The sequence below is a fragment of the Musa acuminata genome, chromosome BXJ3-11, assembly GCF_036884655.1.
Source record: "Musa acuminata AAA Group cultivar baxijiao chromosome BXJ3-11, Cavendish_Baxijiao_AAA, whole genome shotgun sequence".
Taxonomy (NCBI): domain Eukaryota; kingdom Viridiplantae; phylum Streptophyta; class Magnoliopsida; order Zingiberales; family Musaceae; genus Musa; species Musa acuminata.
This window is the reverse complement of record NC_088359.1, coordinates 26,871,904-26,884,213: the sequence shown is the minus strand read 5'-3', so window position 1 is coordinate 26,884,213 and position 12,310 is coordinate 26,871,904. Positions and strand designations below refer to the sequence as shown.

At 36.3% G+C, this 12,310-nt stretch overlaps 1 protein-coding gene across 4 annotated transcripts; it reads right to left on the bottom strand.

Annotated features, from left to right (window-relative positions):
• Nucleotides 1–2,161: 2,161 nt before the first annotated feature.
• On the bottom strand, nucleotides 2,162–12,107 carry LOC103971626 (uncharacterized). 4 transcript variants are annotated; one of them, XM_009385687.3, is made up of 5 exons: nucleotides 11,968–12,107; nucleotides 4,546–4,567; nucleotides 3,359–3,433; nucleotides 2,494–2,598; nucleotides 2,162–2,422 (listed from the first exon to the last, which is right to left on the bottom strand). In XM_009385687.3, the coding sequence occupies exons 2-5, from the start codon at nucleotides 4,561–4,563 to the stop codon at nucleotides 2,306–2,308; spliced, it is 315 nt and encodes a 104-aa protein (XP_009383962.1). In that variant the 5' UTR covers nucleotides 4,564–4,567; nucleotides 11,968–12,107; the 3' UTR covers nucleotides 2,162–2,305. The 4 variants fall into 4 exon arrangements, with proteins under 4 accessions (XP_009383962.1, XP_009383959.1, XP_065030875.1 ...); XM_009385684.3 differs by having other exon boundaries at nucleotides 4,546–4,570; nucleotides 11,968–12,105; XM_065174803.1 differs by having other exon boundaries at nucleotides 4,546–4,570; nucleotides 11,962–12,092.
• Between the last annotated feature and the right edge of the window lie 203 nt (nucleotides 12,108–12,310).

The following is a 12,310-nucleotide window of genomic DNA, read 5'->3' as shown; positions in this document are numbered from 1 at the left end:
ATAGAGTCGCAGATGAGGTGATGAAGGAGATCACCTCTTCCGCTGCTCTAGCCACCGCCTCCCTTGATCCCCGCGCATCCAGATACTCCTCTTTACGACTCTCCTTGTCGTTACCTCTTGGATTGGGATCGTCAAGGGAGGGAGGCACCATATCGAGATCAAGAAAGGGCGTGGAAGTTCGCTCGAAGGTTCTCCCGATTCTCCCTCTTCTTCGAAGACCCTCTCCTTCTTCCTTCTTCGACGCTTCTCCCTCAGCTTCGCTGCAGCCAGGTGGCTATATCGAGCGAACCGCCTGCAGCTCGCCCGGTAGCGAGCGATCCACATATCGGTTCATGGGCGAACCAACCAGGCGATACAATTTGAAATAGCAAACCTTGGATTTTATTTCAACCTCATTTATGCTCATTCACAAGTGGTCCTTTATCACGATTTAATTTGATCCAAGTTCATTTACGACTCCTGCTTGGATCTCTCATTGTGCCCAATAATAAGTCCACTTTGATATTACTTGGGACGATGTGATTCGATCAAATAATTAGCCTGAACCGTTAGTTTAAAATAGTTAATCCTAAATTAATTATTGTAGACTCATTTTAACTATATAAATAGGTTCATTTGACAACAACATCATCTCTTTTTTTAGCCTTTATTTTTCTAGCCTCATGACTGGTTGTTAGCTTCTCTCTGATTCTTTGACTAATTCACTGACTGTCAGCTGGAGTGCAAAGGTTTGGGAGGTAGCTGGTGTCAGATCAAGAGTCATAATTAGGTGCATGGCATCGACCCCAATTTAATCCACTTTGCTATGTTTTGGTTCGCTCTGTAAATGTCTTACTGATTGGTGTGGCCTCTTCTTTCATAATTGCAGCTTCTGGTGTCTCTGCTGCTGTGGATTATTCAGGAATTGCTGCCCACTACTCTTTCAACCTGACTCCCCTCCATTCTAGATTTATAATGTGGAGGAATCAGATGTTTTTGTATAACTCAAACAATGTTTTCTAGCTTTAATTTTTTCAATCTGCTGATCCTTCATCTTTTTGGGAGGCCAAAAGTAATGGACTCATTCTATTTATTTCCAATAGGGTAAAGTAAAATAAAATAAAAAAGAATAGAGATTTCCTGCAAAAGGATATGATACAAAAGCTAATATTATCCATGAAGCTTCTACCCTCATGAACAGACAGTGTTATTGACCACCAGATTATGAAATTATAGGAGAAAATGTGCTAGGCCTAGGAATCAGATGGTGCCAATTCTTGACAGGCCAATGCCTGTTATATGTACTGCTACTGGTCAAGCAGCTCTTCCAGTAGCACTTCAAAAGAATGAATGGAGTTTGTTCAGGATGTAGAAGATGGGAAATCCTAGGGTAGTTGTGCCTATCTATTTGTATAGATAATACATGAACTTGTGGTATTTATTTATGTTATATAAGATTGTAAATACTGGTTCTGATATTAGTTTTGGTAACCCATGAGATCTGTATGATACCAATTTCTATCTACTTGTAGATATAAAACATGAATGTTTAGCATATGCATAATACCAATTAAGTATCGGGCTACAAATTGAACATAGATGGTGCCTTTATAACATATTTACTTTGATGGATTCAATGCAACACAATAATAATAGTTATAAAATGACCATTCAACAAACAATTGAAGACATTCTCTATTTTGGTCGTTAATTATCTATAACACAATGAACCAGTTCAATATCTAAGCCTATACGATCAACATAATGCATCTAAATTCATCTTGCATCCCCAGCAGAGTATGTCAAACTCACTGTCACAACAGGCTTACTTGCCACTCCAGAAAAACTGATGCTACCTTATCAAGGTCATAATTTTAACATAATAATGTTTGCAGAAAAAACTCCTAAAGTACTTGACTATACTATATATGATACCGGCAGACAATAATGAACACATGTCAACCTCTAGTGATTTATGACCCAAATTCCATACTGTCTTAAGGAAAGAATTATGAAAGATGTTGCTCAAAGAAACGAGAATGACTATAGCATGAAAGTCAGCAGATGAAATTGGGGGGTGGTGACAAGTCGCTTATTAGGAGCCATAGTATTCAAATGTGCGACTAAAAGCCAAAATCATGACAAGTCATCATTTGTGAGAAATTACTAAACACAAATCATATACTCATCAATTCTAACCATTGTATTCAAAAGAAACAAAGTTCAACATGATAAAGACTGATGTATCTTCTAGCCAGTCCCAAAACAAGATAACAGTTCATGGCATATCAGTGCCTACATGAAATGGCATTTAAGCTGAGAAGGCTCACTTGGGATTCCTGAGTACAATGATGACTGAATCCCCTCGAATGAACATTTTACTGATGAATCGATCCTTGTTGACTGGAAGTGCTTTCTTCTTTCCCTTGCCTGTCTTGGGTATCTGCAGCGACAAAAAAAGTTTATTAGATATGGTCAGAAGATATGAATGATGAAAATATGTAGTAAAGTTACCTCAGTCCACATTTCCCTAACATTTTCAAGGACCATGTTACAGTGACGATCAAAAGCTCTCACGCGGCCAAGTAGCTTCTTGTTGTTCCTGCAATTGATAAGCACCTGTTGTAGCATAAGTGTCAGTACAATTCTCAAATTTGCTTAATTCCAAAAGATAACTGTAAAATAAGAAGCAATATCTATGCCCAGAACAAACATACTGATGCCAACTGAAGATGTATTGTTAATGTAACTCGGATAACAATATAAAAATAAAATTAACCAGAGAATAAACATTTTTGTTTTCTCTCATTTGAATAACTGGAATAATGGCCCATAGAAAAACAACAGTACATATACATATAATATTCACAGCCAACCCCCCCACCCACCATTTGAATATTCCTTGCCCATTACATCTCAAGACAAATGAACTACAGAAAAAATGGGGAGGTGGCAAAAGTTCGACATGCCCCAATATTTGCCATTATATCCAAAATCAGACCTCTACTAACAAGACAAATGATATTCACAGCCAACCCCCTCACCCACCATTTGCATATTCCTTGTCCATTACATCTCAAGACAAATGAACTACAGAAAAAATGGGGAGGTGGTGAAAGTTCGACATGCCCCAACATTTGCCACTTTATCCAAAATCAGACCTCTACTAAGATGGTCATGCTGTAATGATAATCACAAAAAACACTATATTCTCTTCTTATTTAATCTTGTAATTGTTTAGAAGTATAACATATTTATGCATCCATTTAAATGGCTTAACACATTAAATAAAGAACCAAAACAAGGTATTAAATAAACTTTAAATAGCTCACTCCCAACCATAACATTAGCATCATAGAACATGTAAAACTCCTCATACCTGTGTATTATTTTTGACACTCATCATCAGAACAGAGAGAGGTCCTGTATTGAATTCCTCCTCTTCTTTTTTGGCCTGAACATATGAGTTGAACATGTTAAACTAACTAAGAAAATGTTTGTACAAGTGAAAAGATGGAATTTGAGTATAATGTGGCTTTGCAGTAATCAGAAACAAAGTTCTTAATATTGAAGAAAACTGTAGTTTCAAAACTCTAATTTTATTTTCTATGATTGGAAACTACTTAATAGAAAGATCATGCACCATTTCCATTTACTAGTCAAGAGGAGGAATTTGGTCAAAATGAATGATCGTATACAAGTGAAAGAACAAGGATGAGAAAAAAAAAATAGAGTCACATATATCAACAGCCAGCTCCTTCAAATTTTTTATGTTTTCACCATACTTGGTGATAATTTATTTCAACAAAAAATGATTGATACATTCAACACTAATTCTTTATGATCTCAATGGATTAGCAAGCTCTGTGCTCTCACGCATTCTTAAAATAGGTATTTTTGCATATGCCTAACCTCGTCAGTCATTATGTTTCATATACAAACAACACAAAGACATTGACCCTCTAAATTCCGATCATTATGCTCATTTTGTAGAAAATGATACTCAGATATTATCTATAACATGAACCACAAAACACACAGTCAGATCTAGAACCATTGAAATCATCTAATTCAAGTAATAAGAGATGCTGAAAGAAGCAACAATGGGCTCCTTGTCTAACTCTGTTTGAAACAAAAACACACCTGAGTGTTCCAGGTAGAGCTTAAAAATGAATTCAGTTTGAACTAACCATATGGGTTTAGCCATGTTGGTTTGAACTAAAACATGGACACGACAACATATGTAGAATGACTCCCATACTAAAGATGTGAAAAACCTAACTTGGAATTTGTTGGCAGAACCACAAATTCATATATACAAAATTTATCATTAAACATCCTTCATCCATTGAAGTACTATTATCCAAATTTTTTAAATAGACGATGATGAATAACAACTCCCATCATACTTTTCAAATGCCTTTGAAGAAAATGAGCAATATCTAACTTTAAAGCCTTTGATGACATAAAAAAATTGACAAATTCATGAATGGTCATGCCATAAGTATCAAATTGTCTATACAAGAGGAAACCAAAAGACCAAAAACTTGAGAGTAGAAAACATACATTTGTGTCGTCCTCCATTGGCCTACTGCAAAATGAAACAGGAAGAGAAATTAAGAACCAAAAAAAGGAAGCTGAATTAATACTCATTTTGGCGTTAAAATAAAGAACTAAAAGCTCAGACGACCAAGAATATGGAACTCCATCAGTAAGCAAAGACTGATTACAATGGAAACAACAAAGAAAGAAAGCTTCCAAAAGAACTGGACTGATGTCTCTGTAAATGACATTCTAACACCAAAGCATACTAACAAGGTGCAAGATGTTTATTAAAAAACCTATTCCCACAGTTAAGTAACTCGGATAACAGCCAGGATATTGAATCTGTTAAAGTGTTGTTGCTCTGATCAGTCTATAACTAAAAGGCCACAAGTGCAAGATATGAATTCCAGTTCTTTGTAGACATCTATAAATTTAGAACAGTGATTTAAAAAGCGCTAGGCGTCAAAATGCGCCAAGGTCCACAAACGCCCGAGGCGCTAGGCGCTCGCCCGAGCGAAGCGAGGCGCTAAATTATAAAAATATATAATATAATTATAAAAATATATAATATAATTATAAAAATATATAATATAATTATTTAAAATTATCTAAATTATAAAAATATATAATATAATTATAACAATAATTTCAAATAAATAAAAATTAACAACATTAAAATCAAAATAATATATTATTAATCTATTAACAGAAAATTAATCATTTTAAAATTCAAATAAACTTAATATTAAGAGTATACTGAGCCTGATGGAGAAACGAGGAAGCAGCGGCGAGCAGCGGCAGTAGCAGCGGCGAGCGGCGGCAGCAGCGACGGCGAGCGGCGGCAGCGGCAACAGCAGCGGCGAGCGGCGGCAACGGCAGCGGCGAGTGACGGCAGCGGCAGCGGGAAAGGGAAAGGGAGCGGAAGGCGCGAGCAGCGGGAGGCCTCGAGGGAGGCGCGAGCAGCGGGAAGGCTCGCAGGAGGGCTCGCAGGAGGCGAGAGGGCTCGCGGGAGGCGCGAGCAGCGGGAGGCGTGAGCAGCGGGAAGGCTCGCGGGAGGGCTCGTAGGAGACGCGAGCAGCGAGAGGGCTCGCGGGAGGCGCGAGCAGCGGGAGGGCTCGCAGGAGGCGCGAGCAGCGACAGCGGCGAGCAACGGCAGCGGGAGCAGCGGTAGCGAGCGACGAGATCGCGATCGGGATCGAGAGCGGCAGCGGCAGCAGGTTAGTGTTGGGTTAGGGTTAGGGTTATATCGGTTTAGTTGGTTCGATTGAACCAACTAACAACCGAACCAGGACCGAACCAGACCTAAAATTCTGGTTAAGTCGCCTTGGTTTACCCAGGCGCTCGCCCGAAGCGCCCAGCACCTGGGCTCGGGCGAGCGCCCAAGCGGCGCCTGTTTGAAGCGTGTCGCCTGGGACATTAGCGAGGCGCTCGGGCCTCGCCTCGCCTCGCCCGAGCGCCTAAGCGAGCGCCTTTTGCAATCACTGATTTAGAATAAGTGTACCTTGACTCTCCAAGAATACATAGAATTATAATAGCCTTTAAATAAATAGCTTGTAAAGTATAATTAATCCCATTGTCATAATATAAGAGAAACACACTGAATGGAGGAGAATATAAGTACACACCACAAGATATTTTTTATATGTTCACAGATGAATGTATGTGACCATATGTCCAAAAATATGTGATACATATTTGCGTATGGTAGTCGAAGTGAATGTACCCAAGACATCATGCAGCTTGTCTGCTGTATAGGTTCTATTCAGGTGCCCATGGGACCATTCTTACTGTACATATATGTGATATTATGAAACCCTTCCTATTATCATTACTTGATTCAACGAAATAACCAACACAATAACCTAATAGGGCTGAATCATTGATCCAAACTACTCAAGCTTGAGTTCAGTGGTTTAAATAGGCGCCCGAGCACTCGCCAAGGCGCTCAAGTGAGGTGAGGCGAGGCTCGCGTGCCTCAAAACTTGACCAGGTGGTGCGCTTTAGTGAAGCACCACTTGGGCGCTCACTTGAAGCCAAGTGTCGGGCACCTCAAGCAAGCGCCCAGTTCAAACAAAGCAATCGAACCAGACTCTAAAGTCTAGTTCGATTGAAAACTAGCTTAGTTGGTGTAGGCACCTTGTCTGAAGCTTTCTCCGTTGCTACTGCTATCGTTTGCAGCTTCCTCTGTCGTCGTTGTTGTCATCTGAAGCTTCCTCCATTGTTGTTGTTGTTCGAAGCTTCCTCAATCATCGCTAGTACCGTTCACAGCTTCCTTCATTGTCGTTGTCGTCATCCGAAAGTTTCTCCATCACCGCCGCCCTCTCCTTCTCCACTTTCCACCGTTGGTGACTCTTTTACCCCTCCTAACTACTATTAAAAGTAGATTGTTATCTAGTATAATCATATAATAGTTCCTATTTAGATTTTAACATTGCTAATATCTATTTATTTAGAACAACTATTTAGGTTTCAAGATTAATGGTAAGTGCACAAAGTAATTCAAAAGATTCATCAAAAATTATGTAAATGATCTTAAAAATCCTAATGCAGTTACTTGCATCTTTTGTGATGAGACAACTAGAGGTGATATTTTCCGTGCAAAATAACATCAAGTAGGGAACTTCAAGAATGCATCAATATGCAAGAGATGTCCACCTAATGTAAAAGAAGAGTTATTGTCTTATATGACTGAAAAAATATGCAAAGGAATGAATCTTATGAGATTTCACCCAAAGATAATGTTGAACACATTAGAGATGATGAAGAAGAAGCTTATTCGAAAAGTGTTAATGCAAGTGGGAAAAGAGTATATGACAGAAAAGAAAAAAAAGTCATAATTGTTAAGAAAGGTAAAAAAGGATCGACGAATATATATATATGTATCAAAGATCACAAAAGCAACAAGGTCAAACAAAAGCAAAATTAAGACAAATAAATATAAGTGATACTTATGATATGAAAATAAGAGGAAAAACAATTCAACACATTGCTCGCTTCTTCTATCAGATTGGCCTTCCCCTTAGTACGTATCGTTTTGATAGTCTTAAAGAGATGATTGAAGCTATTGAAAGATATTATGGGGGATTAAAACATCCAAATTATTATGAGTTGCAAGTTCCATTACTAAAAGAAGAGTTGGATTATACCAGTGATTTAAAAAGCGCTAGGCGCCAAAAGGCGCCACGGTCCAAAAACGCCCGAGGCGCTAGGCGCTCGCCCGAGCGAAGTGAGACGCTAAAATATAAAAATATATAATATAATTAATAAATATAATTATTTAAAATTTTAAATAAAAATATGCTATTAAATTAATAAAATCTAATTTAATAATAATTTCAAATAAATAAAAATTAATAGTATTAAAATCAAAATAATAGTGTTATACTGTATACAGTTAACAGTATACTTAATAAAGAGTCACAAGAAAAAGTATGATTGCTCTATTATGTCAGATGCTTCAACCGATATGAGACATAGAAGTATAATTAATTTTATAGTCAACTGTTCTTTAGAAATCATGTTTGTGAAGTCAATAGATGTATCATCTTTTATGAAATCCAGAGAAAAGATATATGAGTTACTTGACAAGTTTGTGAAAAAAATTGATAAACAAAATATTGTCCAAGTTATAATCGATAATGGAAGTAACTATGTGTTAGTTGGTAAGATTTATCTTTTGAACTTTTGGATCTTTTAATTGTTCTATCTCCAATTTGAATGGAAGTACTATGTGGCTCCTAAGTCTTGTCAATTTTATTATCATTTATCATAGGTAAATTATTTGAAACAAAAAGACAACACTTATATTGGACTCCATATGCGACACATTGCATTGATTTAATGTTAGAGGATATTGAAAAAATTCTTAATGTCAAGAAGATTTTGAAAAGGGCAATCTTTGTTGTTGGATTTCTCTATAATCATAGTGGGACTTTGAATATGATGAGAAAATTCATAGCCAATAAAGAATTGGTAAGATATAATATCACCCGATTTGCTACTTCCTTGACAGTACAAAGCGTGCATTATCAAAAACATAACCAGAGAAATATGTTTACCTCAGAAAAATGGGTGACAAACAAATGGAAGCCAAAGGCAAAAGGGCCAATGATATCATTTTAATGTCATTCACTCAAATCTTATAGTTTATACATTAAAGGTAATGGGTCTTCTTATTTGAATCCTTCGGTTGGCAGATAATGAAAAGAAGCCTACAATGAGATATATTTATGAGGAAACAGATAGAGCAAAGGAGATGATTCAAAAGTCTTTTGATGGAAATGAAAAAAAGTATAAAAATATATTTACAATCATTGACAAAAGATGCAGAAGTTATAAATGTATATAAATGCATTGCAAGATTGATTCCAAGCTTAAGGTGTAAGATAAGATTATACCTGAATTATCTTTATAAAAAAATGTCGATGGTCTTTTTGAGATCCAATGGTAGTTCGATCTATGACAACTACATCTCCGACTATTTATAAATTTATATAATTAATTTCATGTATAGTATGTTATTGTTAATAATAAAATAAATTTTACAACTGAATGATTGAGTTTATTTAGAAATTCTATCTTGAACTTGCAACATCTAACTATCAAAATTCTTAAACTGGCTTGTTGTGCTGCAGGTTGTGAGCAAAACTGGAGTGTCTTTAAGCATGCAAAGATCACAGAATATTTTTGTTTTAATTAATCTATTCTTTTTTAAATAAATATATTATATTTTTAAATTATATAACATGATAAATTCACACAAAGAGAAAAAATCAGTTAAAGCATCAATGATTACATGAATTGGTTTATATAAAGTATAATCAAACATTGAAGGCTCATCATGATTTGCGGAATAATATTGATCCAACCTCATTATAAGACATTGATGATTCAAATGAGTGACTGGTGGGGCAAATGGGTGAGAACTTGTAAGATGTCAAAGATAAGCTTGTATTTAAAGATGACAGCTTAATATAGGGAGATGTGGAAAGAATCTCATGTGTTAGAGAATTACAGACATATATAAAGCATATGACAAAAAAAAAAAGAGTACAAAAGCCTCAAGTTCATCTCTTGCCATTGTTGAAGAGGAAGAAACATATTTTGATGAAGATGGATGAGAGGAAGAGAAAGATAATGATATGTTTGAGAATGATGTTGATTATGATGATGATTAATTTTGATGCAAAGCTTTATTGTTTTGAGTTTTTTGATATTTTTGTTATTAAAAGATGGATAATGTGACTTGGTACTTTAGATCTTTTTATATTTAATGTTATATTTTTATTTATATAATCATATTTATTAATTATATTATATTTTTTATATTTTAATATTTCAAAACGTCTCGCTTCGCTCGGCCAAGAGCCTAATGGCTCGAGCTTTTTGGGACCTTAGCATCTAATGCTTTTTAAATCGCTAGTTGAGTAAATATTATAGACTTATTGAACCCTATAAACTAACTCAATTCTACATCTGATATGAGACTAAATTGGAGTGTCACAATCCCCCTCACTTATGGCTTGATATCCTTGTCAAGATCCGAACAAAACCTTAAATCAAGCTCTAGCATGATACACATGAGGTCTAACTATGCCGTAATGTAACTCTATTCATATCCAAGGATAGTCCTTCCATGCTTGGATGCCTCACTATATCGTTTAACATAAAATTATCTTTTATAATCTAACTCGATGGAACAACTAACTCATTAACTCGATAAAAATATATTATTGATTCATGTGGGACTGGATTAGGGTGTCACACTAACTATAAACATATTGATCATAAGATATAAGTGATTACATGCAAATATGTGGCAGTCCAAGCATATCCAAGGCATTAAAAAGCTACTTCATTGTCTAAGTTCTACTAAGGTTACCAAGTAACCATTCAGGACAACAATAAAAAATAAGTTCCTCCTTTTTTTTTTTTCCCTAATCATATTTTATAATGGTAGTCTTTCAGGTCCGTTTTAAGATGATTGTGTCACGACCTGAGCTTAAATCACATGGAGGAAGCCCAAAGATAACAACTCACATACTAATGAAAGCCATTAGACATGCCTAATCTGAGAATCACAAAAAATGAGTAACACAAAAGCCAACTAGCAGGAACATGTGGTTTGATAAAATTTCACCCGAAAAGCCAAATAGAAGAAACAAAAAGGTTTTGACTCAAAAGTACAATAAACAGCTCAATTTCCAGCCAGACAGTCTTATTCTATATCATATTCCTGATAAAGCCAAATTAGAACATTTTGTTCGCTTCAATTTTAATTTCAACTACAGCTCATCATAAGAGGAAAAAAAATTAACTAACATGAAGATCCAGTTTCTCTCAATGTGAAACCCCAACTGGCCACAAATTCTCTCCAATATTTGATGAAGATAAGATGGATTTGATCAGATTCGATATGGACCAGCGACTACCTGTAATCAGACCCCCTAGACCAAACCTAACCTGGATCACAACACACTCATCATTGTGTAGTCATCACCACACATGTAACGTATCCTCTCTTTCACACAGGACAGACTCAAAAGAATAGATCAACATAGCCGACCAATCCTTTGTACTTAAACATTCCTATGCAATTTTGAACTCTTAGAGTTTCACAGAAATTATATACTCAAGCACACTGAAGAAACATATTGCTTGTTTTTCTGTATACAATCATAGGGCAATCAAATTCTCATGTGGATGTGTACACCATTTTACAACTCCAAATCCATGTTTTCGACGGAGAAAAAGGAAATGAGTTATTCCTCCCCAGAAGATGCTGCGTTGATCCTTGCTATCTCGGACAAATTAAACCTCACAACCATAAAAAAATACTAGGCAGAACGAACAGTGATACACCGATCAATACAAAGGACAACCTCAAATCCAGTACCAAAACAAATGCAACACCACAATAAATGTACCTTAAACCCTAATAGTTCAAAAACAACAACGATTTTTCCCCAACAAAAAGAGTATCAATTGCACGAGCAAAAAGAGCATACAGTTCACAAAGATCCCATTATCAAATATACTCCTCAAGCGCCGACGTGTACAACGTTTACGGCTCAAACTACACGACTGGGAGAGAAGGCGACGAGTTATTTCTGCCTAGAGACGCTAAGACGATCCCTTTGATCTCCAAGAAATAAAGCCTCACAACCATCGAAAAGTACTCGGCAGAAAGAGCAGGGAAACACCAATCGATACATGGAAAAACCCTAAACTAGCCACCCAAAAGAATGCAACACCGCAAGAAAATACCTTAAAACCCCAACTCCGAACAGCTAAAAAAAGCAACACCTTTACTCCAAGTCTCACTCGCACAAGCAAACGAGCATACAGTGCACAAAGATCTTATCGTCAAAATAAATCAGAACAAAGAGTAGAACGTCAAAAATCCCAGCGATGAACACTCGGGAAAAGCGCTAAAACCTCGACCTCGAGGAATTGAAGCCCTCCTCGGTGTCCCGATGATCCTTCCCAAGGAAACCCTAGGGAGAGCAATGTGCCAGAAGATCTTCGAATTGAGCCAAAACGGGTTCGGCCGTGTTTGTGTCGGTCGGACGCGACACCGTTCTGAGCTTTTTTATGGGAGCTAATATTTATCATTCCCTTAAACAATTTTTAATAAAATAATATTTTAATAATTACAGTATCTCTAATTATAATTTTTTACATATAAATATATATATATATATATATATATATATGAATTTATTTAAATATTTTTTTTTTCCAAAGAGTAAGTGACAAAGATGAGATTTGATCATAGAACCTTGTG

Coding starts and splice junctions, on each gene's coding strand:
- LOC103971626 (XM_009385687.3), bottom strand. Junction 2,599..3,358: donor GTGTCAAAAATAATACACAG/GTATGAGGAGTT, acceptor ATGCTACAACAG/GTGCTTATCAATTGCAGGAA. Junction 2,423..2,493: donor TTAGGGAAATGTGGACTGAG/GTAACTTTACTA, acceptor TTGTCGCTGCAG/ATACCCAAGACAGGCAAGGG.